We start from the raw sequence: 25,441 nt of genomic DNA on the forward strand, positions 1-25,441 counted from the left end.
TCAAATCTTGCGGCAATGGGGGAATGGCGACGCAATAGGTGGCGATGACCACTGGCCTTTGGACCAGTGGTCATTCATCTCTGTACCCGGGGCAGCAGAGATGTCCAGCAGCATCCAGACGACTCTCTTTAGGACAGCACTGCCAACCCTCACATGAGGGAGGGGATTAGAAGAGGTACGCCAAACACTGCCTGCCCCATAACAGCATCTGGCTAGCTAACTGCGGCTGGCAGAGCATCTCTTTGTGAAACTCATTTTTGGAACCTGGAATGTCCACACCTTGCTGGATAGAGACAAGGTGGCGAGGCCTGAAAGACAAACAGCACTCATAGTGGCTGAATTTTGCTGTTATCGCTTTGACATTGCTGCACTAAGTAAGGCCAGGGATCATTACAGGAAGCAGAGAGTGGATATACATCCTTTTGGAAAGGAAAACCACAGACTGACAACAGGATCCATGGAGTAGGTTTTGCGATCAAAACTGCTCCGCTGAAGAACGTCCCTACCCTACCCACTGGAATCAATGAACGTATCATGAAGTTCTGTTTCCCTCTCATTAAGGTCCGGCATGTCACCATGTCAGTGTCTATGCACCAACTCTTATGAGTTCAGATGAAGACAAGGAAAGTTCCTATGAGGACCTGGATCAGACTATTCTGATAAACCCTGCCAGCAACAAACTCGTCATCTTGGGTGACTTCAATGCTAGGGTGGGGGTGGAGAACGACAACTGGAACAGAGTCCTTGGGAGACATGGAGTGGGAAATCAAACTGAGTAAGTGTGCCAAGCACAACCTGTGAGCCACTAACACAATGTTCAGACTGTTGGCAAGACCATGTCTCCAACCTGGAGGCCTTGGGTCACACAAAGTTCACCAGCATTGAGTCCCTGATCATCAGAGCTCAGATGTGGTGGGTGGGACATGACATTAGAATGGACGACCACCAGCTGCTCTATAGTGAATTGAGACTGGAAGGAGACCTCAAGGTCATCCAAGCAAGCTCTATAAAGACATTGTAAAGGAAACTCTACACTACTGTGCCGTAGTTTTTCCTTGACAGAAGCTGCGGCTGCCGACAGCTCCCGTAGGCGAACTCTGTGTGATGAAGTTTACACCATTTTCAAAGATAGGCGCTGCCAGAAACTGGTGGAAGGCGATTAATGGCGTCACAGAGTACCAGCCACAGTTATTACAACAACAGACTTCCAGTGCCGCCATAGTTCTAGACTTTGAGCTTCCAGTCTGAGACTGCAAAGTCACCTTCACGTCCACAGAGGAACTGCACAACAATGTGTCTTCTTTGTACTAACCTGTAATAATAATAAGAATAATAATAAATGGTCTGGCCCACCTCCTGCATCTGTGATTCTTCCCCTGAGAATTCCCATAAAGGCTGTTTTGCCTAAACCCCTATCTCAGTACTTGCCTTGGAACCGGGCCAGCAACATGTGAGACATGTTAATGTCTTATGATGATTAAAGCCTATTAATCACAACTCTCAGTCTAATGTGGTTGATCGATAGCGCTACAACTACATAATTCTCAAGAGCCCCTCCTGTTTTTTTGTTTCCTAAACTTAATGTATGCTTCCTTCTTCCTCTTAACCAGCTGCCTCACCTGTTTTACCAACCACAGTTCCCTCTTGCTTCCATATTCTCCCTGTCTGGGTGGGACAAGACTATCCAGAACACTGCACAAGTTGTATCGAAGCATTCTCCACATTACATCTGGGCTTTCTCCCATGAACATCTGTCCCTAATTTACTTTCCCTCATCCCATTTTAATTATCCCTTCCCCAACTAAATACTTCCACATTTCTTTCTGCTTTTTGTTACGAGCCCAGAGGACCACAAAACCCACCAGTAATAGATATTCACCGACAAATGGCTACTTAAACAGAAGTTGCTTTTAATTATCTTTAAACATGAAAATAGAATCAAACTTTAACTTATCACTATTGACTAACTTAATCTAACTTAACCCCCTTCTAATTCTAAGTGCCCGTGTATGTAATGTGTGTGTAGGTTCAGAAAAGTTCTTTGGTTCACAGTCCAATCTCACTTCTCATTCCTCCAAGTTCACTGGTTGCAGGCAATTCTTATACTGTGCACAGAATTTAACATTTATTAAGTTCACCAGTGCTTGAAAGGTAAATGGTTACCACTCAGGAAGGTTCTTGTCGGTTTTCAGAGAGAGATTTGTTGTTGCTTTTTAATCAGCCACTTCAGTGTCTTGCTGGCGAAACTTACCCATTCAGGGTTCACCATATGATAACCTCTTTCTTTCAGGTCACTACAGAGTTCCTTTCTGTTTCACTAATTCCAAGTGAAACATTAGATAGCCAGTTCTCTCCTCTTCCATGAACCACAAGGGCTTTGACCAGGCCATCTTACAACTGGGGCTTTCCAAAAGCTTGCCAGCTTGTCCTGTTCCAGTCCCAGCTGCTGTCTGCTGGCTGTAACACTGTACAAGTGGTGTGTGTGTGTGTGTGTGTGTGTGTGTGTGTGTGTGTGTGTGTGTGTGTGTGTGTGTGTGTGTGTGTGTGTGTGTGTGTGTGTGTGTGTCTCTCTCTCTCTCTCTCTCTCTCTCTCACTCTCTCTCTCTCCCAGACTCTCTGAGAGAAAACCCAATTAACTGTCTCTGCTTGCCAAATCACATGATGCTCTCAGAACAGCAAGTCCTCTTCCAGATGGCTCCAGCATGGTCTATCATCTGTTGCCCCTTGCAAACAACAATTCATTAGTGAAGTCTCTTGAGCACTTTTCAAAAGCTCTTGCAAAGGCTCAGGAGCTGATACGTAGAGCTCCAGTATTTTAAATACGATTTGTTTTAAAGTGTTTCTATGGAACCTAATCTAACAAACCTTTCCCAATTTATCTCCCAAAAACATATCTATATAACCATATAGCCGTTTACAGCGTGGAAACAGGCCATGTCGGCCCTTCAAGTCCGTCTATCTATATACTCTGTCACATTTTATCCTTGTCTATACCTATGCTAAAGCTTAGGGAGTTGTGGTCTCTGTCACCAAAATACTCTCTCACTGAGAGGTCTGTCACCTGATGTTGGATATTCTACATTATAACAAGAGTTCTGATTATCTTACCCTTACTCATCTTCAAAGCTCAAGGCCATCATCTTTATTTGACCGTTAGCTTTGATTTTGCTTGTCCCAACTTGCTGTCATTACCACTAAATTCTCCACAGCTCAATACAAACTACTTAAAGATTTATTCTAGTAGCTGGTTATGGTGGTCGTCCATTCTGATGACGTGTCTCTAATTTACAACACCTCAATACACAAAACCTTGAAAATGTATCTAATTATATCATCTTTGGTTACAGTTTAGTACAGACCACAAAATCCAAAAGTATAGAGTTTGCTTTTGCTAAATTAGATTATACATGGGAGACAAAACATTTCATCCTTTAATGCAAATTATTCACCTGTTTCTACTTTTGTAACAGCAGACTGTAAAAATTCCACAAAGTTTTTGAATTGTTCCTAATTACAATGGAAAGCTACCATCGGAATTTTATTTCAGGCCTGAAATGCACAGCAGACAAATCAAGTGATAGATTGTACTGACTGAGCTCACCAAATTAAATCAACTAAACCTGATGATCCAGTAATTCTTTGGAAGGCCACCGAGCATCACCTTTCATTGCACTCAATGATTTGTGCAGATATGCACGTCATTCGGTCGCTTGATGCCAATTTATGTGACATAACACCACATTGATTCAAAATGTAGTTCAATGGCTTGACCAAACAAAGAGATCTTTCATTAATGAACCACAGAACAAAATATGCAAATGGCCGTCACTTAACAGACACTTTCATAAACTTCTTTCACAAATCAAGCTGAAACAATCGTTTTGTCCAATCCTAGAACCAATTCTACTTTCAAGCTCAACTAATCAGTGAAAACTTATCTATCATTAGATCAAACAATTTAAGCTTCAGGAAAACTACAGCCAACATGAATGCCAATTAAATCTGAGCATTTCCCTTGGTTCTTCAATAATTTATATTTCAAGATTCAAGGTTCCTTTTATTGACATGTAATACATGAAATGTAATAACATTATATACTTCAACTTCAGTTTATCATAAAGCAAATGAAGAGTCGCCATAAACATCGCCTGGCACCCCAAAAATAATGATGTTATCAATCAAGAATGCCAACTCCTTTTTTTCTCCATGCAGATTAGTCACCTTCAGAGTACTTTTAATATTTTCTCTTTTTGCAGCTTGTAGTGATCTAAATTTACTCAGAGTTTTCCAATGGATATTCTTTTAACTCTGAAAGATTTTCCTAATGATGAAATTGCAAATCTCGAAAACTAGACTGGTATCTCAAATCAATAATTCATTTTAAAATGTCATTGCTGCTGTGATCAAAGGTTTGTATTCAATTCTGCTGATTGATTTTTTGAGTACCTGTACTGAAGTAAATGATCTTGAAAAATAACCATAATGATAATTACATGAAGTGCTTGATTATAGATCCTAACGAAGTGACCTTTGAGTATAAAATGTATTTTAGATCTGTAATTTTTTTCTTTTTTTCTTTGGCTTGGCTTCGCGGACGAAGATTTATGGAGGGGGTAAAAAGTCCACGTCAGCTGCAGGCTCGTTTGTGGCTGACAAGTCCGATGCGGGACAGGCAGACACGATTGCAGCGGTTGCAGGGGAAAATTGGTTGGTTGGGGTTGGGTGTTGGGTTTTTCCTCCTTTGCCTTTTGTCAGTGAGGTGGGCTCTGCGGTCTTCTTCAAAAGAGGTTGCTGCCCGCCAAACTGTGAGGCGCCAAGATGCACGGTTTGAGGCGTTATCAGCCCACTGGCGGTGGTCAATGTGGCAGGCACCAAGAGATTTCTTTAGGCAGTCCTTGTACCTTTTCTTTGGTGCACCTCTGTCATGGTGGCCAGTGGAGAGCTCGCCATATAACACGATCTTGGGAAGGCGATGGTCCTCCATTCTGGAGACGTGACCCATCCAGCGCAGCTGGATCTTCAGCAGCGTGGACTCGATGCTGTCGACCTCTGCCATCTCGAGTACTTCGACGTTAGGGATGTAAGCGCTCCAATGGATGTTGAGGATGGAGCGGAGACAACGCTGGTGGAAGCGTTCTAGGAGCCGTAGGTGGTGCCGGTAGAGGACCCATGATTCGGAGCCGAACAGGAGTGTGGGTATGACAACGGCTCTGTATACGCTTATCTTTGTGAGGTTTTTCAGTTGGTTGTTTTTCCAGACTCTTTTGTGTAGTCTTCCAAAGGCGCTATTTGCCTTGGCGAGTCTGTTGTCTATCTCATTGTCGATCCTTGCATCTGATGAAATGGTGCAGCCGAGATAGGTAAACTGGTTGACCGTTTTGAGTTTTGTGTGCCCGATGGAGATGTGGGAGGGCTGGTAGTCATGGTGGGGAGCTGGCTGATGGAGGACCTCAGTTTTCTTCAGGCTGACTTCCAGGCCAAACATTTTGGCAGTTTCCGCAAAGCAGGACGTCAAGCGCTGAAGAGCTGGCTCTGAATGGGCAACTAAAGCGGCATCGTCTGCAAAGAGTAGTTCACGGACAAGTCTCTACCTGTGATACAAAACACTTCTCAAGGCGATGTAGAACAATCGTGTTATTCTTGTGATCGATTCTGATATTCACCATTTACATTGTAGCTAGTCATTCTGCTTGAGGCGATGCCTCTTGTATAGCTCTTCACTCATAAACGATGAGTCCTAGTCGCGATCAATATAGCTGGGATACCTGAACATAGTGAAAATGGAGTGCAGAGCTCTGATGACTGGTGGTGGAGGTGTCTGGGCATGGGATAGCGATAAGAAAGTACAAGTTTCTGTTAGAGGAAGGGGTCCCTTGAAATCGATGCTGAATTGTTCAAAGAGGCGGGAAGCCTTTATCAGGTGCACTTTATATTCATAATGTCCTCTGTTTTCTATACTTGACCCACTTCTGCTTAATTTCCCACTGAATATTAGAAAACAATAGGAGCAAGGGTTGTCCATCCAATCTTCAAGCCTGTTCATCCATTCAACAAGATCAGTGCTGACATATTGCACTGCCATTTTCTGACCTTACCACCCATGATTTGCTTGACATATATATCAAATTAGCCAGATACTTTCTGAAGAAATGAGCTTTTTGAGAGAAAATTTCAAAGTCTTGTCTCAGTCCCAAATTGTGAATTTCCATACTCTGTTTTTGGTCATAAACTAAAGTTTTTAAAAAGTCCTCTCTGCAGGTAGCCTCTCAAGATTCAAAGAGAGCTCCTCTAATTTTTTTGAATTCTAGTCCTATTCCCAGTATACTCAAAAGAAAAATGTGCCATCTAGTTAGCGTATTTGACGACAGACAAGACCCACGAGCATACAAGTCTCCCTCCCCCATTTAAGCTGAGTGTGGCCAGTGCACTGTGCAACGAACAAAAGAAAAACCACATGGAAGCTGTGAGTGAGCTGAACCAACCACTGACTTTACTGGAACTCTCCAAGAGGATAAGCATTTAAAATTTGGACAAAACATGCAACTAGAACAACAGGAAAAAATCTTTTTTATAATAAAAATGCTGTAATTTACAAGAGAAAAAAAAAATCCAGCTTAGCTATACCAGATCATTCAAACTCGCATACCTGTGGAATGAAGGAACATTTCACTCTTCCTGCTGATGTGAAGTTATTTGCTGAATCTCCCATCCATTTGTTCCAGTGTTCTTGCATGCAGTTTTAAAATGGCTTGTTTACACACCTAAAGACTGCCATTGGCTGGTCAGACCACCAGGAATGACAGCCTTCATTCTCCTGGCTTCAATTCTGTGTGCCCTTAACTGATCCCAGTCCAGAAGTGAAGATTTTCCTATGAGTCCATCAGGACGCCTTCCCCATATTCTTTGTAACCATAAATTTGTTCCAGCTTCATCCATCCAGCCTTTTGGATGAACAACACATAATATTTTTTTTCTTTAGGCTGAGTTTTTCTTTTAAGCATTAAAAATGGCAGCAGTCTTGTGCTATCAGTAGAACAGGCGAGAACTACTGTATAGAGTGTCTTTTCATGTCCAATGGCTTTTACAAGACTGTTTTAGCCCCTTTGACACTCACAGTCTTGTTGGATGGCAAATTGAATGTTACTGGAACTTCATCCATTTTCCTTATTTGCCAAGTTCAAAACAAGTTTTTTGTGCATTTATTACAAATTTATGAAATTCTAATATTTTGTCTTTATAATCCACTGGCATTTTTTGTGCAATGGTCGTGTTGGGCTGTCAGGGGGAGTAGAGCGGTGGAATCAGTGTTGGGGCTGGTGTCAGGCTGTTGGGGATAGTGGAGTGGTGGGATCAGAGTCAGGGTGGATGGTGGGCTGTCGGGGGTGAGCAGGGCAGTAGGATCAGTCTGGGGACTGGTGTCGTGGGGAGCAAGGCAGTCGTTTTGATGTTGGTGCTGATGGCGGGCTGACACAAGGGAGCATGGCAGTGAAATCGGCATCAGGGCTGGTGGCAGGCTGTTGGCGGGGTGCCGGGCAGTGGTATCAGTGCAGGGACCGACAACGGGCTGCCAGGGGAGTCTCCCGACAGCTCACCACCAGCCCCCACACTGATCCTACCGTTCCACTCCCCCCCCCCCCGATAGCCCGCCACAGCCCCCAGTGATAATGATCGCTGTTGGAGTTACTCACCATTATCATCCTAATTTCAACTTTGCATTTCAGACGCGGGGGATATTTTTGAGGAAAAATGTGGGTCTTATATGGTGTCAAATATGGGTGATTTTCATTGCACTTCGTCAATGGTAATTCATCCTATCATCAGAAAGGAGAACAAAACTATACATATATCACTCTCAAAGCACAATCTCACCAATTCCCTACACAATTGCAATAAGACTTCTGTGACCAAACATTCTTGATATGAAGGTAAACATAACATTAACCCCTTTTCCACTGGCATCCCAGCTATGCAGTATCCCAGGATAGGAAGCCCTTTGTACTGTTTCCACTGGGCTACCCTTAACTAGGACACTAATTGCTTTTCGACTGAACACACTCATCTCCGGGGATCAGAGTGTACTACCTTCAATTGGAAATGGGTGACTTTCTGTTGTCCCTTTCCACTGGCTTTATCAGCACGCCAGCATCAGTAAACACCAGGGATATGAACAGGGGTAGAAGCGGTTAATCCCCGTCATGAAATTATGTCAATTGAAGCCAGCGTTTGGACAACAATCCTTTTCAACTGAACCCTGTCCCAGTAAATTCACAGTTAATTCCTAAGACAGTGTGCTAGTGGAAAATGGGCTATTTTTTTTATATCAATGATGTGAATGAGCTCACACTTTCTCACATTATATTCTATGTGGCAGGTTCTTCTGACCAACATTGCATCTCCATATTCCACTGCAGACTTTTTCCTCCATCTCTATACCCATGCAGTTTAGTATCGCACATGACATCTGGTCCACTCAATTGTATCATGAATAGCGAATAATAAGACCCATGCACTAATACGCATAGTATCCCATTTGTCACAGATGCCAGCTCAAAAATGATCCATTTATTCCCATTCTTTGCTTACAGATCGACAACTATTTCTCTATCTGGCAATTTATTACCATCAATTCCATAAGTTCTATTCTTGTAGTGGAACCTCCTGTGTAGCATGTTAGCCACAGCCTTCTGAAAATTCACATCCATTGCTACTCCCTTATCTATTCTACTGATCACATCTTCAAAAGATTCCAATCGATGAGTCTAGTGGTTTGCAAACTGTCCCCTTAAACTCACATTCCACCTTAAGTCATCCCTATGCCAAAAGTGCTCTGTGATTGGTAAGGGATTGCTTAAGGTGGTATGTGAGTGGGAAGGGAAGGTCGAGAACCATTGCTCTAGACCCAATTGTTACTGAAATATTTTGCTTGAAAAAAAATTGTCATTGATCCATTTCCTTTGGAATTATGAAACCGTGCACATAACAAGTCAATTAGATACAATTAAAACATTGGTTTTCAAATCTTTTCTTTCCACCCACATCCCACTTTCAGCAATTCCTTACTAATCACAGAGCACTTATGGCACAGGGATTACTGAAAGTGGAATGTGAGTTTAGGGGGGCAGTTTGAATACTACTGGATTAGTCAAAGAAGATTTATTTTTCATTAATCTGAGTTGACTTTGCTCAATCCTATTTTTTTTTTACAGATTATTTTGCGTTGCAGATTGCACCATTTTTCCTTTCACTGTTGTCACAATCAGTGCAGGGAAGCTTACCATTTGTTATATATATTTATGAATGAGAAGTTAATGCAGTAATGTGATTAGTAAATTTTAAAATGATACAAAATTTTGATATGGTGTGTATTGTGAGGAATTTAGTCTCAGATCACAGAAAAATAATGGATTTAACACTCAAGAATTTCTGCATGATCTATAATTTAACTTAAACAATACAGCTTATTTATTATAAATAACAAAATCTCCAGATGCAGGTTGTCAAATGTATTACATAAATGTGCTGGAAAAACTCAGCAGTTCATGTAACAACAGAATTATTTCTGACAAAGAGCTTAAACCCAAAACATTGTTTACATTTTACAGCACCCTACGAATGCTGTGTGATCTCCATAACATTTTTGCATTGCAAATCAACTTTATTGGGCATTTGTGTAGTCAAGAACGACAATTATTATACTCTAATTGTAACTTTGAGCATGTGTGACAGATAAATCATGGAAGATTATGAATAGAGCACAAATATCTTGTTTGAATCTAGATATAGATACATCAAGTATGTGTTAAACTGGCCAGCCAGCTATCCAAAGGGAAAAGGCACACAACAGTACAGAAAAGCAGAAGGATGCCATATAGCATCTCAAGTATGTTGAGACGTTCCTCCAGGACAAAGGGATATTGAAGTCTACTTTCAATGTCAATGGTAATGACCTCAAATCACTAAGTACAAATAGTCATCAACTGGGATGGAGAATTCCAAGGATTTACAATCTATCAACAAAGAATTGTCTCTTCCTCTCAGTCGAATTAGCTGATTCCCTGTCACTGGATGTCAGTCCTTGTTCTTAATTGCCCAATTTGAGCATACATATATCAAGCACTTGGTTATCCTCTAGGATCTTGCATTTCATCAATCTATCTTTCACTTTCCTAAACAGTTAAGGGTTGTCTAATTTTTTCTGTTTTAATTTTTTATTGAGTTTTATAAGTAAATTGTACATAGGTAATAATATCTAACAACTAGATATACTACAACATATGGCTACAAATAATCTATGATACATTGAAAAAGACAAAAAAGAAAGTCACAATGTGTAAAAATTATGCCAGTGATCCTATCCCTCCCTTGTGAAGTTATTGGTTAAACATGTGTTCCACTACTGTAAAATGGAAAACATTCAAACTACAAAACAAGGTCAAAATAATCTTATAGATTAAGAAAATGTCCCAATAAACTTACAAAGTTAAAGTTCATTTCAGTAGTGGAACATCTAAATTTTTCCAAGTCAAACATGCCATCACATCAGATAGTCATTAATTATGAATAAGAGGGACAGCATCTTTCCACCTCATTAATATAGTTCTTCTAGCAATAAGATCAAAGGCAACTACATGGGATTGTAGCCAAGACAAATTCAAGTCAGTTGGTTTACTTGTTCCAAACAGGGCAAGAAAAAGATTAGAAGTCAAATTAACATTAACAACTAAAGGCAAGGAATGAAAGATACTTTCCTAATAAATAGAAAGAGAAAACATGACCAAAACATATGAAACATTGTTCCTTCTTCAGTCTTACATCTGACACATTTTGAAGAAATGTTAGATAAAATTTAGCTAATTGAACTTTGGAGAAATAATAATGAGTGTTGGGCACATGGAGAAGATGAATTTACCAATTTAAGTGTAGGCTAATCTTAACTGATATTTTTGGGACAATACTGAACTGACAATACATTGATGTAAAAGCATAAGACATAATTTTTCTACAATGGAAGATAACAGAAAATTCACAAGAAATCAGTATAAATTACTCGCTCATGGACCACAGAAGAACTAAATGAGAAGTGATCAATCATTGGTAGAACAACTACTTCCAAACATTTCCAACCATGAAATGGAAAAGTTGGCAAAATTGAGTGAAAAAATATACTTTTTCTGAGATCATTATGAAAACATAGAATTTTCCATTTAGCATAGATCCTCAATATTCAACTGCAGTTTGTAATTCAAAGATAATAAAAATCACAAAATTAAGATACAATCCTGAAGTTTCTGCTGTATCTGAATAGCAAATATATACTAATTTTATTTTTCTGCAAGCACTCTGTTTAAATTCAGGACAATGGTGATGCATTTCTGTACAACAAAAGTAAAGTTAAACTAATGAAAAATAGCTGCTCACAATTTTGTCTAAATTGTTAATTTCAAAACACATTTAACTGTAATTAAGTCCCTATTATCAGGAAGTATATCTTTAAATAATCACTACATAATACTATTGACCATATATTTGGAGCTACTAGGTGAAATATTCCAATTGTATTGTTTTCTTATATCATGAGTAAGTTAACGTTAATAATTCTAAAGCTTTGAAAAGTAGCTTACGCAGCTCCACACGGAAGTATGATCAGAATGAATATCTAGAAGATCATAGGCCCTAGAGCAAATTGGTTGCATATAACTTACATTATTCATGTACTCAGTGAGAAGATCTTGAAGGGCTTGTCGGACAGCGTTGCACTCAGCCACAATTCTTTCTCGCCGGTCATCACGTGTACACGAAGAGTCTGCCATCAGTGCAGCCCCACTAATAATACTCTCCAGCCTCTCTTCTAAAGATGGCCTGTATCGCTGTTCACTGAAGTGTAAAGGATCCAAAATTATCTTGTTCTATAATGATAGAATTATGGGGAAGAAAGAAGAAAAGGGTAATAATATATTGAAAATATTTGCCACCTATGCTTTTCCACCACGATGTCTGTAATTACAATACACCATTTTACTATTGTTTTAATTGAATGGGAACTCCCATTGAATCATTATTTGGCAGAGAATAAGAGAACAAATAACTATTTCAATTAGCAAATGTTATTGCTAAATGACACTTTTCATTTATCTTTAATATTACAAGGTATTTTAGTACTTTAGTCATAGATGCATTATATTTTGTTTTCAGTGTAATGCAGATTGTTCCACAGATGCCAATAATTATTACACTTCCAAGATAAAAATTAGCACAAAATGTTGGAAACATTTTTTTGTCAGATGAAGATAACAGGAGCAATAAAGCACTAATTAGAGGAAAACAAGAAAGTCTGCTTTTTAGTAGGTCCATGGAAAGCAATGGGCAACAATGTTATGGACTGTCTGGCTTCTTTCCTGATCTAAATTAAAACTCAAAGGACTTGTTTGGATGCTTCAGTTTTGTCAAAATAATACTTGAAAATTTTTTTTGGAGTACAAGTAAAATATAACAAGATAATAATAACAAAAGAGCAGACCCCAGAATATTGAGCCAGATGTTGCTGGTTTGGCCTTATAATGGAAATTGTTGCCCACAAGTCCCTACCTTCTGAACTTATCTGGTTTCAATTGACCTCTGTAACCTAGTCCAACCTGACACAGATCATTTAGTACGGGGATTCAGTCTCCAAAATGCCCTTGGCAACCAACAAAGCTCAAAATGAAGTTTTATCAGCTCTAAAAGATACATTAAATGTTTAATATTCTGGAAATGTCTTTGAGAGTTTAGAGATTTGTAGAAACTGCTGAAAATTAAAGCAGCATCTTAAAAATGGGAAAGTAAAACTAACCAGAAATATGAATAAAGAAGAATATTAAATATGAGTTAACTTAACCCTCTATAGCCGTCAGTTAGCCTTAGGCATTGCTTTATCAGTATATGTGTGGAAGTTACCAGAAGCCAGCGAGATCAGGCTCAGAATTTCTATTCATTTAGACCACACATGTGAAACTCTGGCCCGCGGGCCAAATTTGGCCCCCGATATAATTATATTTGGCCCGCGAGATCATTTCAAAAATGTATTAGAAATGGCGCTGGCCGCCGCGCCAGTATAATGCATGCACAGCTAATACTACAAATCCCAGAATGCATTGGCGTCAGCCCGCTAATCGCCCCCACCTCCTCTGTTTACGTTGCAGGGTCTCACCGAGGACTCTGGTTTTGGGGCCTGGCCGGTGTCAGGGGAAGCCAAGGCCGCTTCCCAGCGCCCGGAACCGGAGGCCTCGGGCCTGACCTCACCAGGACTGTTGCCCACTCCCCCTCCCTGCCGCAGGCCGACCCACGACTCACGGTGACGGGGCCGCTGATCCGCCGAGATGCCGCCCTCCAGCGAGAGCCGATGCCCCCGCACTGTCGTTGTCCAACCCGATCGCCCGCAAACCCCGCCCTCCCGCACACAGGCCTGAGTAAGGATTATGAATTTTAATCTCAGGATAAAACGATCTTCCAATAGTTTCATGTCACAGTGATAAATATTTTCCTGGTTAAAAATGGTCCTGCACCTGGATACAAGCTCATTAGGCATAAAACTTGAAAAGTGTGTAAATCAAAGGATATCTGTACCAATGGAAAAAGGGCATGCCAAATAACCCTGCTAGAGTTCATGCCCACAATCAGTCACCCATTTGATTGTTTCAGGAATCATGTTATTCTCCCACATTCTCAATAGCCCTCAGATTTTACTATTCGACAGCACACTAGCAACATTTGACAAATCCTCTATAGAGAAATATTATTTATTGAATATTTTATTTCTCATTTGTTAATGCTTCTGGAAAGAGTTTATCCAAAACTATTATTAAACACTTATTTTAATAAGAAAAAGCTTAACATTACATATGTTGAAAGAAGAGAAAACATGCAGATGTTGTTGAAAATTTTCAATAAATGTTTAGTTCGGCCCTCGACTTAGTCCAAGTTTTTAATTTTGGCCCTCCGTGAATTTGAGTTTGACACCCCTGATTTAGACTATACTTTTCAGGTAGAAAGAAATCGCAGAATTTCCAGTATCACTGAAATAAGCTCTGATTTTTGCTTATTCTCTGAGGTACAACTAGAATCCAGAGTGACTGAGAAATGAATTAAAAATTAATATTAACAACAAGCATTTTGAAGTCAGGAAATATTACAATGAAGGAAGATGGAGTGGCACTAATGTTTAATAGCTCTTAGTTTCATACAGCATTAAAACAATTTAAACAAGAGCCTGATGAAAGTCATTTAAAATTAAATAAACAGAGCTTTGTGCAGATAGGATAACTTAATCTTTCAAGATTTATTATTTAATTTTTCCATTTAATCCTTGTCAAGTGTTTCCTTTTCTAAAATTCTGTTCAACCATTTCCTATCTATTTTGGAGCAGCTATTTAAGAAGCAGCAGTAATTGAGAGGAGGTTCTGTGTTTGAGGAATAATTGGAGAGGCTTTGGGTTGCTAGGCTTCAGCAAAGATGGCTGAGAAGAGGGTCAAGTAAGAACAGGTAAGCTCTTCCAGCCTTTCAGATTTAGTACAGCAGAGTTCAATGGAGTGGGGAGGTCAGTCAGGGCAAAGGTTTGTGCCTCGCTAGGATGTGGGATATCAGGGAGTCCTCCAGTGTTCTAGAGTTCTGAGGTTACAGATATAGTAATGTGCTCACACCAAAGCTAAATGCTAGTGGGTGACAGCTAGGAAGAGTAAAGGAAAAATACAGGGAGTACTGATTTTTCATTCGGCCATTCCCCTCACTGACAAATATACAATTTTGGATAGTGCTGGGGATTAATCTATCAGAAGACAAGTAACTGGTGCCATGACTGGCTCTGAGACTCAGCAGAGAAGGGTGAAGTCAGGAAGAGGGATAATGGTGGGAGACTCCATTGTCAGAGAACAGATTTGCAGTTTCAGATTTATTATACATACATGACATCATATTGTGACAGATAATGCTAGATTTTATATTGTATATAGATATGTTTTAAAGAAGATAAACTGTGGTGAGGGGAGGGTTGTGTAGGTCACAAACAAACACAAACTCTTCACAATACAGATCACATTTAAAATGCCAGAGCTCTGCTCAAGTCAGACCAGACCAGGCTGAACTAAGAACTTACAACCCATCTTCAAAATGGGGTTTCAAACAAGCTTCCAGCTTGCCATGCTGCAGAAACCAGTTCTCTCGCTCTCTCTCTCTCTCTCTCTCTCTCTCTCTCCCTTTCTTTGAAAAAGCCTGTTTACTCTCTCTCTCTCTCTCTCTCTCTCTCTCTCTCTCTCTCTCTCTCTCTCTCTCTCACCCCCCCTTGCAAAATCACATGTCCTTTTTAGAACAGCAAACTGCATTCAGACAGATTGCGGTACCAGATCCAGTTTTCTGAGTCCGTTCACCTCCGCCAGATTTCGTCCGACATGACCAAATTCTACCATGTGGTCGCCGCCCTGCACCAGGCCACCACCAAACATGTGCTGGACCTCGTTCAGCACCCGCCCGCCGAAGACAAATACAGGAACATCAAGTTCACCGGATCCCTCGGACTATCCAGGCGTCAGTGTGCCGCTCGGATGCTGCACCTCGATGCCTTGGGGCACAGGTCCCCCGTGGAGCTGATGAACAAGATGCACGTGCTCATAGGTGATCATACCAACTGCCCACTCTTTGAATGAATTTTCCTTGACCATCTGCCCAACGACATCCGGCCATTACTGGCCCAAGAGAGCTTTACCGACCCGAGGAAATTAGCTCAGAAGGCCCAAGTGCTATGGCTCGAGCGATTCCCTAAGGGCTCGGCGGTCCAGCAGTGCATGAGGCATGGCATGACCATGCCAAGCTTGCCTCTAGTGCTGTAGTAGAACACCCGGCGCCTGAAGGGGCCACCAAGAGCATAACCAGGGGCACGGCATCCACTCTGGGCTTCTGCTTCTACCACCACTGCAGAGGAGCCAAGGCCCGGAAGTGTCGTCAACCCTGCTCGTTCCAGGGAAACAAGCAGGCCAGCCGCTGTTAATGGCTGTGGTGGCTGGCCATGGACACAGCCTCCTCTACCTGCGGGACTCAATCAGCAGCTGGCGGTTCATCGTCGACACTGGGGCCCAGCTCATCATAATCCCGGCCATGGACATCAAGTCCAGGAACTGACCTCGAGGACATCCCCTCCATGCAGCCAACGCATCAGAAATCCAGACATATGGGAGGAAGACAGTCCACTTCAGATCGGCCGGTGAAACTTCTCGTGGAGCTACACCGTCTCGTCCCTTCCAACTGCCATCCTGGTTGCCAACTTCCTCCTCGCCCATGGCCTCCTAGTAGAAATTCGAAGTAGGTGCCTGGTAGATACCCGGACATTTCAGGCTGTTCACCTCGACGCCTCACGCACAGAGCAGCCGCAGATGGCCATGATCAGCATGCTCAGAGACGTGTTCCAGAGAATCCTGGACGAGTTCCCGGCCCTCCTCAGGCCACAGTTCTCCACTGCCTCACCGCGCCATGGGGTGTTCCACCTCATCCCTACCTAGGGTCCCCCGGTTCACGCCAAAGCACGCCGGCTCCCACCTGACAAGCTCCAGGTGATGAAGGAAGAGTTTTCGCATATGCTGGAGCTGGGGATCATTCGGCGCTCTGACAGCCCATAGGCCTCGCCGCTCCACCTGGTCCCGAAAGCCTCTGGTGGCTGGCGCCCATGTGGAGACTATCGAAGGCTCAACGAGGCGACAGTTCCTGACCGTTACCCCATCCCTCACATCCAGTACTTTATGGCCAACCTGCATGGTGCAAAAGTTTTCTCCAAGGTTGACCTGGTGTGCGGGTATCACCAAATCCTGGTGCACCCTGACGGACATCATCACCCCTTTTGGCTTGTTCGAATTCCTTCGCATGCCGTTCAGGCTCAAGAACACCGCTCAGATCTTCCAGCGTCTCATGGACTCAGTGGGCAGGGACCTGGATTTTGTCTTCATTTATTTGGACATCATCCTCGTTGCCAGCAGGGAACGGGTGCAACACAAGGCCCACCTGCGTGCCCTTTTCTCCTGGCTGGCCGACTTCCGATTCTCCATCAACACAGCCAAGTGCCAGTTCGGGAAAGAGTCCATGCAGTTCCTGGGCCATACCATCTTGGCCAAAGGAGCCACGCCCACCGCTACGAAGATCGCTGCTATCAGGGATTTCCCACGCCCAGACAAGTTCAAGGGGTTGCAGGAGTTTGCGGGTATTGTCAACTTCTATAACCGATTCATCCCAGGAGCCGCACGCATCATGCAGTTGCTATTCGTTCTCAAGCACAAAATGCTTACCTGGACCCCAAGGATGCACTCACGAAAACAACCATGCTTGCCCACCCGCACACCGACCTGCATATGGCGCTCTCCATCGATGTCTCTGCCACAGCCTCGGCGCCGTCTTGGAACAGCAGATGAAAGGACAATGGAAGCCGCTGGCATTCTTCAGCCGGCTTCTCCGCTCACCAGAGCACAAGTATAGCACCTTTGACAATGAGTTACTGGGCATGTACCTGGCAGTGCGGCATTTCCGCTATTTCTTGGAGGGGAGGACTTTTACCATCTTCACTGACCATAAACCCCTCACTCAGGCGCTCGTGATAGCAAAGGATCACTGGTCAGCATGCCAGCAGCGTCACCTCTCCTTCTTGTTGGAGTTTACCACTGACATTCGGGAAGGACAACGTGGTCGCCGATGCACTCTCACGACCGGCCATCTGCGTGCTGACACCCGGCCTCAACTTCGACCAGCTTGCCTGAGACCAGAAGTCAAACGAGGAGACACAAGCCTTCAGGACTGCCATCACGGTCCTGCGGTTTCGTGACTCCTGACTCTTAGCGGCGAAGGCACCGTCCTGTGTGATTTCTCCATGGGCACTCCGTGACCAGTGGTTCCCCAGCAGTGGCACAGGCAAGTCTTCCATCACATCCACGACCTTTCACACGCTTTCATCAGGTCCATGGTCCGTATGGTGGCAGAACGGTTCGTCTGGCATGGGCTGCAGAAGGAGATCGAGGGCTGGACCAGAACATGCACCCATTGCCAGATGTCCAAGGTACACAGGCACACCAGGGCGCCCATTCAAGCACGTCCGGGAATGGTTCATCTACATTCACGTGGACATAGTCGGACCCTTACCAATTTCCTGGGGCAACTGTTACCTGTTCATGGTGGTAGACCACACCACTCATTGGCCCGAGGCAAACCCAATGCCCAACGCCTCCACGGTCTCCTGCTCCCGAATGCTGTTGCACGGCTGGGTCGCCTGGTTCGGCATTCCGAATCACCTCACCAGCGATCGGGGCATCCGGTTCACCTCTGCGCTCTGGGCACAGCTCATCAAAAGGTTGGGGATCAAGCTACATTGCACCACGGCCTATCACCCACAGGCCAATGGGCTGGTCAAGCGTCTGCACTGCCACCTTAAGTCAGCACTGACAGCCCGACTAACCGGTCCCGTCTGGGTGGATGAACGGACTTGGGTGCTCCTGGGCAGCCACTCCACGCTCAAGGAGGATCTGCAGCCATCATCAGCTGAACTGGTCTACGGCACACCGCTGGCACTGCCTGGTGAGTTCATTAGCGCACCTCACAACCCCCAGCGGTAGCCGCATGAGCTACTTCCCCACCTCCGGGCTCACTTTGACTCCTTCTCACCCCCACTGCCACCCAGACATGGCCATCTTAAGTCCCCAGTGAGCTACACTCCGCAGAGTAAATTTTTATTCGGCACGGCCCGCCCACAGCACCTCTGCAGAGACCATACGAGGGGCCGTACAGGGTCGTCCAGCGTTCAGGGTCTACATTCATGCTGGACATCGGTGGCAGGCGGGAGCTGCTTACTGTGGACAGGCTGAAACCAGCTCACCTTGACCCCACTGTACCAGTGATTGTGGCTTAGCCCAAGAAGCGAGGCTGCCCAGCTAAAAAGACCATTGGCGCCGGTTCTGGGGGTATCTGTGTGGCGGCATGCCACTAGGCAGGCGAACCGGCCCCGCTTCTTATCCATGTGGTGAGGCAGCCGGCCAAAATGGTGCCATCGGGGATTTTCCCTGCTTCTCAGCACCGGGCTCAGAAGCCTATGCTGGGGGACCACGTGACACCCGAGTGACGTCGGCACTCCCTGGCGTGGTTCTCAGCCAGGTCCGGGGTGGGAGTATAAGTCCAGCCCGACAGCCAGCAATAAACCAGTTTTCTGCTCACTGAGCTTAATCCATCTGGTTGTGTGTTCTTTGAGTAGCAGTGCAGCTGCCACTACAGTTTATGTTTTTTTTATATTATCAGTAAGAGAAAAGTACAGAAAAACCAACTAAACTTTGTCTTTGATTGCTACAGAGGGAAGGGGGCCCATAAACTTTGAGCAGTCCTACAAGGCCCATAGGCAAATAAATGTTGAAAATGGCTGGTCTAGATGAACTACACAGAGTGGAGGAAGAGTGTGATGATAAATCTGCTGTGACGTTAGGTCAACTGGAGTGAGTCTAGATTCTTCCTGAAATAGGACTTGATTTGCTTCACAACAAATCTCTCAAAATACTTCATCTCAGTAGACGTCAGTGCCACCAGCTGATAGTTATTGAGTCACATCACCTTGCTCTTCTTGGGCACTGGACTGCTGGAGTAAGAGGTTGAAAATATTCACAAAAAACTTCAGCCATTTGGTTTGCACTGGTTCTAAGGACCCAGCCAGGTACACAATCTGGCCCAGATGTTTTCCAAAGATTCACTGTCCTGAAAGTTCTCTTTACGCCATCCTTGGAGACTGGGAGCACAAAGTTAGCAGTGCCTGTGGGTTTGTGAGGGTTCTTCATTATATTCTCTTTTGAAGAAAAAACAGAGAGGGCATTGAGGTCTCTCAGAAGCATTATACTACAATTGATTATACTGCCTTGTTTCACCTTTTTCGATGGAATGGCATGCAAGCAAGGCCTGCTCCAATTGTTGAGCATTTGTGTGAGACTCTAGCTTGGTCTGCAACTGCCTCTTTGCATTTGTGATGGACTTCTGGAGGTTGTATATGGGCTTTATGAATCTCCTGACCTACATTCCACAGATCTCGTTCACCTTCAGCACTGTGGATATCTTGGTTCATCCCTGACTTCCGATTTGGATACATCCAGTAGTCTTTGATGGAACAAACTAGTCCAAGCAATCACAATTGATTTAATTTCCTCAAATATAATTTTCCGCACCTCTAATGCAAGGGTCACCTGTACTTGCTCACCATCACTAACAGCCTTCTCACCGATCATCACTCCTGATTCTGCCAAGAACACACAACCTCATCTGTCCAAGGGAAGTGCTTATTTGTTTTCTCACTTTCACAATTCTGCTGGAGTTTTTCACCTCAAGCATTCAAGAAGGAAATGTTTATGTGTATTTTAGTCAATATGGTTCATAGTGTGAAAATTTAAAAATTTTAAAAAAACATGAACTCTGTTTCCCTTTCCATAGATACTGCCTAATTTGCTGAATTTTTCTCCTAGTATTTAACTGATTTTATTTCAAATTTCCAGGATTTGTCCCTTTGACAAAGTAATTGCATTCCGAAAAAAAGGGAGGATGACCAAGCATTTGACCAAGGGGTCGCATTTAACAGAAACCAGGAGGAAAAGCTACATTTAGCTGGAGTCATGTGCAGCCCAAAGGTGAAAGTACTGGATGTAAACATTTCAGCCTCAGCGCAAGTAAAGGAAGTAACTTTACCACACATAAAAATTATTTGGGCCGTCAATATAATTATTCAAATTATTACATCATTAGCACAAATGACAAACAGCAGGAGATCTTGCACCATCCCTGCAGCACACCATTGGTTACTGGCCCACCAATCAGAAAAGAAAATCTCTCCACGACCCACTACTAACCTCTGACTCCTTCCAAGCCAATTCTGAATCCAATGAGCCAGCTCCCTTGGATTCCAAATGATCTAACCTTCCATACTAACCTACCATGCGGAACTTTATCAAATGCAGTGCTCAAGTCCATTATGTACCAGATGGCACAGGGATGATGAGAAATTTATTTAAGCCAGAGGTGATGAATTGGTGGAATTCACTTCCTCATTGTTAGTTGTTCAGAAAAATTCAGCAGATTCGTGAGACATGATCCTCTATTTAAAAAGCAAAGTTGATTACCTCAATTGGTTCCTGCCTATCTGAATGCCAGTAGATCCTGTCTCTCAGAATCTCCTCCAAAACATGCACACTACTGATATGAGGTTTTCTGGCCTGAGGTTCCCTGGCTTGTCCTTGTTGTTCAATGATGTTGTGCCAACCTATAAAACCCATTCGATAAAAATATTCCCTACCTCACACATATTACCCGATATTTTTCTGGCATCCATGAGGCTGACGAAGAGTCTTTTAAAATGTCCCTGTTGTATCAGCCTCCACCACCATCCCTGGCATTACATTTCAGGCACCCACCACTTTCTGTGCAAAAATCTTACCCCTGATGCCTCCCCTACACTTTCCTCCCCTCATCTTGTACTGATGTCCTCTGTTGCCAGCCTTGACTTTCACCTTGAATGGAACATGCTGTCAAAGATCTCTTGAGAACCCATTTTTAAAAAAACTCCAACTTTCCAGCCATCCCTCTATGTGCAAAGACCCTCTCCCAATCAACCTCTGCAAGTTCCCAATTAATGTCTTCAAAATTAGCCTTAGATACAAGACCATCTGAGTAGCAGCAGAATCAGTCATTTATTCATTGAACCTGCTCTGTCTTTTGAATCATGGATGATACATTTTCCTCTCAACCCCTTTCTACTAGCTTTGCCTTTTAAACCCTCATTAACAATACCCAATGACGGCCTTTACAGCTGCCTGGGTCAAAATATTCCACTGATTCACCACCCGAAAGCAAAGGAATTCCTCTTCATTTCTGTTCTAAGGTGCCAGCCTTTTATTCTGAGGCTGTGCCCTTCAGTCCTGAATTCTCCCGTGACTAAAAACATTCTCTCCTTGTCCATTCCATCCAGGAATTTCACTATTCAGTAGGTTTCAATGAGATTCCCACCCACACTCCCTGCCCCCACCATTCTTCTAAACTCCAGTGAGTACAAACCCAAACACTCTCATACGTTAACCCTCTCACACCCAGGATCATTTCATAAACTTCCTCTGCCGTACTCCAATTTATGGCCTTATGGACTGGTTATCTATCTCCATAAATATTTTAAAAATAATAGAGTTATTGTCATTGGTCCAAAAATGTTCCCCCACTGTCAGTTGCCCTTTCCTGTTCCCAAAGAAGAGGTCCAGTATTGCTCACTCTCTGGTAGAACCCTCAATATATCGATCTTGGAAGCTTTCTAGATGACACAAAACAAATTCCACCCCATTCTTTGCACCAATCAATCATAAAGAAGTTAAAATCACCCAGTATTGCCTGCTATCTGTGATCTCCCTATACATGTGCTCCTCCAATTGCTGTTGATTGTCGTGAGAATATTAGAACACAGTCCCATCAAAATGATAATTCCCTTCTTGCTGCTAAGTTCTACCCATGCAGCAATACTGGATGATTCCCCAAGAATATCTTCTCTAATAACCATGGTTATGTCTCCTCTTAGAAAGGGAACCATTTCTTCTCTTACCTGCATCTCTATCACACCTTTAGTATCTGAACATGTGAACACTGAGTTTTGATTCTTGTCTTTCTCTCAGTCATTTTTCTGTTATGATTATAACATCCCAGTCTTTGAGCCAATCCATACCCTGAGTTCACCTGCCTGACTGGTGAAACCTCTTCCAAATGTCCGATTTGCCACCCTAACAAGAGAATCACCTATCACTGTTAACATGTCTGACGCCACCTTTCTTTGCAGAGCATCAGAGCTTGATGTGGTATCATGAACCAGGCTTCAACTGCTGCTCCCATTCCCCTGCCCCTCCAAAAGTATCCAAAGCCATATGAATTATTCATTGTCTGCCTACTCCTTTAACTTTTCCTCACAGCCAAAAAATTGCAGCCTTGCACTTTGGATACTTTACTATAACTTCATACTATTATCCTAAAATCCCTGGAGATTATCCCAAGTTCATTGAAGACCAGCTCCAATTCCTTGACTTGGTCAATGACTTGCTATCAATGATATTGGAATGTCCTGAACGCACTTCCCACAAGTGCTGTCAGTTTCTCTGATCTCTCAAATCCCACAGTAAAAGCATTTCTCTGTCCTGACTGCCATCCCACCAAAACATTAGGAATCAAAGCCTTAGCATTTACCTTCAGTCACAGCACTTGCACCTTGTAGTGGTATACCACCAGCCTACTGCAGGGGGCAACCTCTGTACCTGCAGGAGTGTACCACCAGCCTACTGCAGGGGGCAACCTCTGTACCTGCAGGAGTGTAAGGGGACAGGACAACACCTGGCCGGCTGTCAATCAGTCAGCCTGAAGGGATCAAACCCCACCCAGTTGGATGTCAATCACCCTCCGGGATACAAGCCTGCGCCGGCCTCCCAAAGCTCACTCAGAATTACTGCAGCTACAGCCAGCCTGGCTCTGCGAAAGTTTTTGTGGATTAAAGCCTGTTGTACAGTCTTTACCTTGTGTGTGTCTGATTCTGTCTAACAGCGCACCACACACCTCAAGCAGTGCAACTTCCAAAATCGCAAAAGGCACCTTAAAAGGTATTTAAATTGGAAAGGAGCAGAGTGCCATGAGCCTAACATAAGCAAATAAGATTAAAGTAGCAGGCATCAAGTAAGCATGGACGAGTTGGGCTGAAGTTCCATTTCCTATGCAGTTGAGTTCTCAGACTATAAATTACAGCTTGGATCAGTCTTGCCCCCATTAAATGTTAGAACAATTTTAAATAACACGACTATGACAATTACTTCTACTAAACAGACCACAGTCTGTCCGGGTGGGTACCAGAACGTCAAGTACCATCACACTGAGTACTGACACACCTCAGGACTGTGTGCTCAGCCCACTCCAGTTCACACTACTGACTCACGACGGCATCACCAGATCCGGCTCCAACAGTGTCATCAAGTTTGCAGGTGACACGACAGTCGTCGGCCTCATCAGCAACAACGATGAGTTGCACTACAGCGAAGAGGTGGAAAATCTCGTGATATGGTATGAGAGTCACAACCTGAGTCTCAACATGGACAGGACAAAGGATATGATCATGGACTTCAGGAGGATCAGGAACGATTACCCTCCATTACACATCAACAATTCTGTAGTGGATGGAATAGAAAGCACCAAGTTCCTTGGAGTTCACTTAACTAATGACCTATCGTGGACACACAACAACTCCTCACTTGACAGGAAGATGCAAAAGCAATTGCACTTCCTGAGAAGACTGAAGTCAACCTTCCACAGGAGCTCTATCGAGAGCATCATAGCTGGATGCATTGGAGTGTGGCACAGTTGCTGCAGAGAAAAGGTTCAAAGGTCAATCTATAGGACCATAAGAATGGCAGAGACGATGACTGGAGTTTTCCTACCCCCATCAAGGTGATCTACTGGGATCATTGTCTGAAGAGGACCCTCAAAATCATTGAGGACCCCTTCAACCATGCACACAGCAGCTTTCAGCTGCTATCGTAAGAGAAGAGATACAGGAGTTTAAGAGCCAGCACCATGTGGACAGTGAGAATGCTGAACAACCAAATGAACTGTTCACACTAATCATCCGAGACTCTCATTTGTACAAAACAATATTTATATTTTTAGATAAAATACTTGTCCTGAGTCTGTATTATTTGTCTGCATGTGTGTTGTGCATCTGCAGGTTTTGCTCCAAGGGCCGGAGAATGCTGTTTCATCAGGTTATACTTGTACATCACATGACAATGAACCAGTACCACCAGGCAGTGAGAATGCTGAATGATTAAAGGAACTGCTCACACTAACCATCTGAAACTCTCATATTCATGAAACAAAGTGTATTTATTTATCCATTTGTATGTAAGAATACTTATCCTACATATGTATTGTTTGTCCGTAGGTGGTGTGCGTCTGCGTGCTTTGCACTGAGGACTGAAGAATGCTGTTTCGTCAGATTGTACTTGAGCAATCCGAGGATAATAAACTTGGCTTGACTAAAATCAGCCACAATAAATCAGACTTTTCTGGACTGAATAGGTCTGCTGCTAACTGAATATACAGGCACACGATCCTTTATTCAGACATCTAAAATCCGGAAAGTTCCCAAATCCGGCAAGTGGGGACCGGCGGTGCTGGAGGTCGGGGGAAGCGGCCAAGGGTCCGGCAGTCTGGAGAGGCAGCTGAGGGACCAGTGGTCGGGGGAGGTGGCCAGGCGGCTGAGGGACCGGTGGTCGGGGGAGGCGGCCGGGCGGCTGAGGGACCGGCGGTCGGGTGAGACAGCTGAGGGACCGGCGGTTGTGGGAGGCGGGAGATGGCGACTGGAAGAGACTGGGAGTGGATAAGGCAACACAATTCGGGTGGGCTA

At 43.6% G+C, this 25,441-nt stretch overlaps 1 protein-coding gene and 1 long non-coding RNA gene across 12 annotated transcripts in view; one reads left to right on the forward strand and one right to left on the reverse strand.

Annotated features, from left to right (window-relative positions):
• LOC138756997 (uncharacterized) overlaps nt 1-25,105 on the forward strand; it is a 30,551-nt gene extending 5,446 nt beyond the window's left edge. Inside the window, exons 2-3 of one of the 2 annotated variants that reach the window (XR_011353265.1) lie at nt 20,523-20,654; nt 24,977-25,105. This is a non-coding gene — a long non-coding RNA (uncharacterized lncRNA). Of the gene's footprint in view, nt 1-20,522; nt 20,710-24,976 lie in introns of those variants that run through there. The other variant, XR_011353264.1, reaches the window with a different exon arrangement.
• The window catches only part of LOC138756996 (catenin alpha-2-like), a 667,135-nt gene that overhangs the window by 471,247 nt on the left and 170,447 nt on the right, over nt 1-25,441 (reverse strand). For all 10 annotated transcript variants that reach the window (XR_011353262.1, XR_011353263.1, XR_011353261.1 and 7 more), the window contains exon 7: nt 11,703-11,906. Coding sequence is in view for 7 of the 10 variants with exons in the window: in XM_069923552.1 (XP_069779653.1) it covers nt 11,703-11,906 (204 nt within the window). In the remaining 3 variants the exon portion in view is untranslated. The remainder of the gene's footprint in view (nt 1-11,702; nt 11,907-25,441) is intronic.

This window comes from Narcine bancroftii, chromosome 3, assembly GCF_036971445.1.
Source record: "Narcine bancroftii isolate sNarBan1 chromosome 3, sNarBan1.hap1, whole genome shotgun sequence".
Taxonomy (NCBI): Eukaryota; Metazoa; Chordata; class Chondrichthyes; order Torpediniformes; family Narcinidae; genus Narcine; species Narcine bancroftii.